Here is a 1089-nt window from a genome sequence, read left to right on the forward strand (position 1 = left end):
GTGCATAGATATCATCATTTCAATCACTGTAACGCCTTCTTCCACCACCGAACTTAATCACAAGCAGCAAAATGCGGAAAATCCTACAAGCTGAAGAAGGGAGCCAAGAAGACCTTCCGAATCAAAGGAAAGGAGGACTTTTGCGAAGCTTATTTTGAGGTTAGTTAGTCTTATGGCGAATAGTGTGCTCTGTTACTGTACCCTCGAATTAGTAAGATGCTTATTCTCACTAACTGGTATGCTAGAAGATTGTTTTTATTTCCAAGTTAAGATGAAAGATATAAGTTAGCATATATAATATACTCTGTTACTGTACCCTCAAATTATTGAAATGTTTTTTTTCACTAATTGGTAAGCTAAAAGTTAAGCTGAAAGATATAGATTAGTATATAGTGAACTCTGTTGCTACACCCTCAAATTAGTGTGGGGTTTAGTTTTCCTATTTATCTATGTTATTTCTGTTGCTTTCTTGTGTCAATTGCCTTTCTTACGCTGTTTGATAACACCTATCTCTTCTTTTCACCCCCGCCCCCCCCTGGTATGCAGCCAAAGGGAAATGCAAAGCTGGAATTGGTTTGCCAAAAGTTCGATCTCTCGGATTGCGATAAAGAATCCTTTACCGTTATTGACCAAGACTCCACGGACAAGTGAGTCTTGAATTGTGATTGTTGTTTTGCTTGTGACTCATCGCCGTCCATGCATCACCTCCTAAGTGCTTTCTGTTTTATTTAGCCCAAAAATATCTGCAGCTATATCTTTAAATCAGTCATAATCACTTTCGTACTGACGATTCTTTACTCTATTCAGTCTAAAACTAGCCACCCGAAATCTTCATATAACCCGAAGGTGATTCCTTCAAATTTACCTTTACTGTAGCGCATGGAGTGTCGTAAACATATTGCACGTTTTGGGTTGATAAAACTTTCTTTTACCTTGTGCCAGATATTGCAATAAAGGTCCTAGCAAGAGAAAGGGGATGGACTACCTGTATCTTACGTACACGAAATCTGACGACGTCAAAGTGAACCCAAATATCTTGTGTACCGTCAAAGGCGTCAAAGGTGAGCCCAGAAGCTCTTTGGGGAAAGG

The 1089-nt window shown here is 39.2% G+C and overlaps 1 protein-coding gene across 1 annotated transcript in view; it reads left to right on the plus strand.

Annotated features, from left to right (window-relative positions):
* LOC119587468 (chymotrypsinogen A-like) overlaps positions 1-1089 on the plus strand; it is a gene marked incomplete in the record, with an annotated part of 9104 nt that overhangs the window by 1603 nt on the left and 6412 nt on the right. Inside the window, 3 exon segments of the mRNA XM_037936195.1 lie at positions 56-159; positions 547-647; positions 943-1061. Coding sequence (XP_037792123.1) covers positions 56-159; positions 547-647; positions 943-1061 — 324 coding nt within the window.

Source organism: Penaeus monodon, chromosome 22, assembly GCF_015228065.2.
Source record: "Penaeus monodon isolate SGIC_2016 chromosome 22, NSTDA_Pmon_1, whole genome shotgun sequence".
NCBI classification, from domain to species: Eukaryota; Metazoa; Arthropoda; class Malacostraca; order Decapoda; family Penaeidae; genus Penaeus; species Penaeus monodon.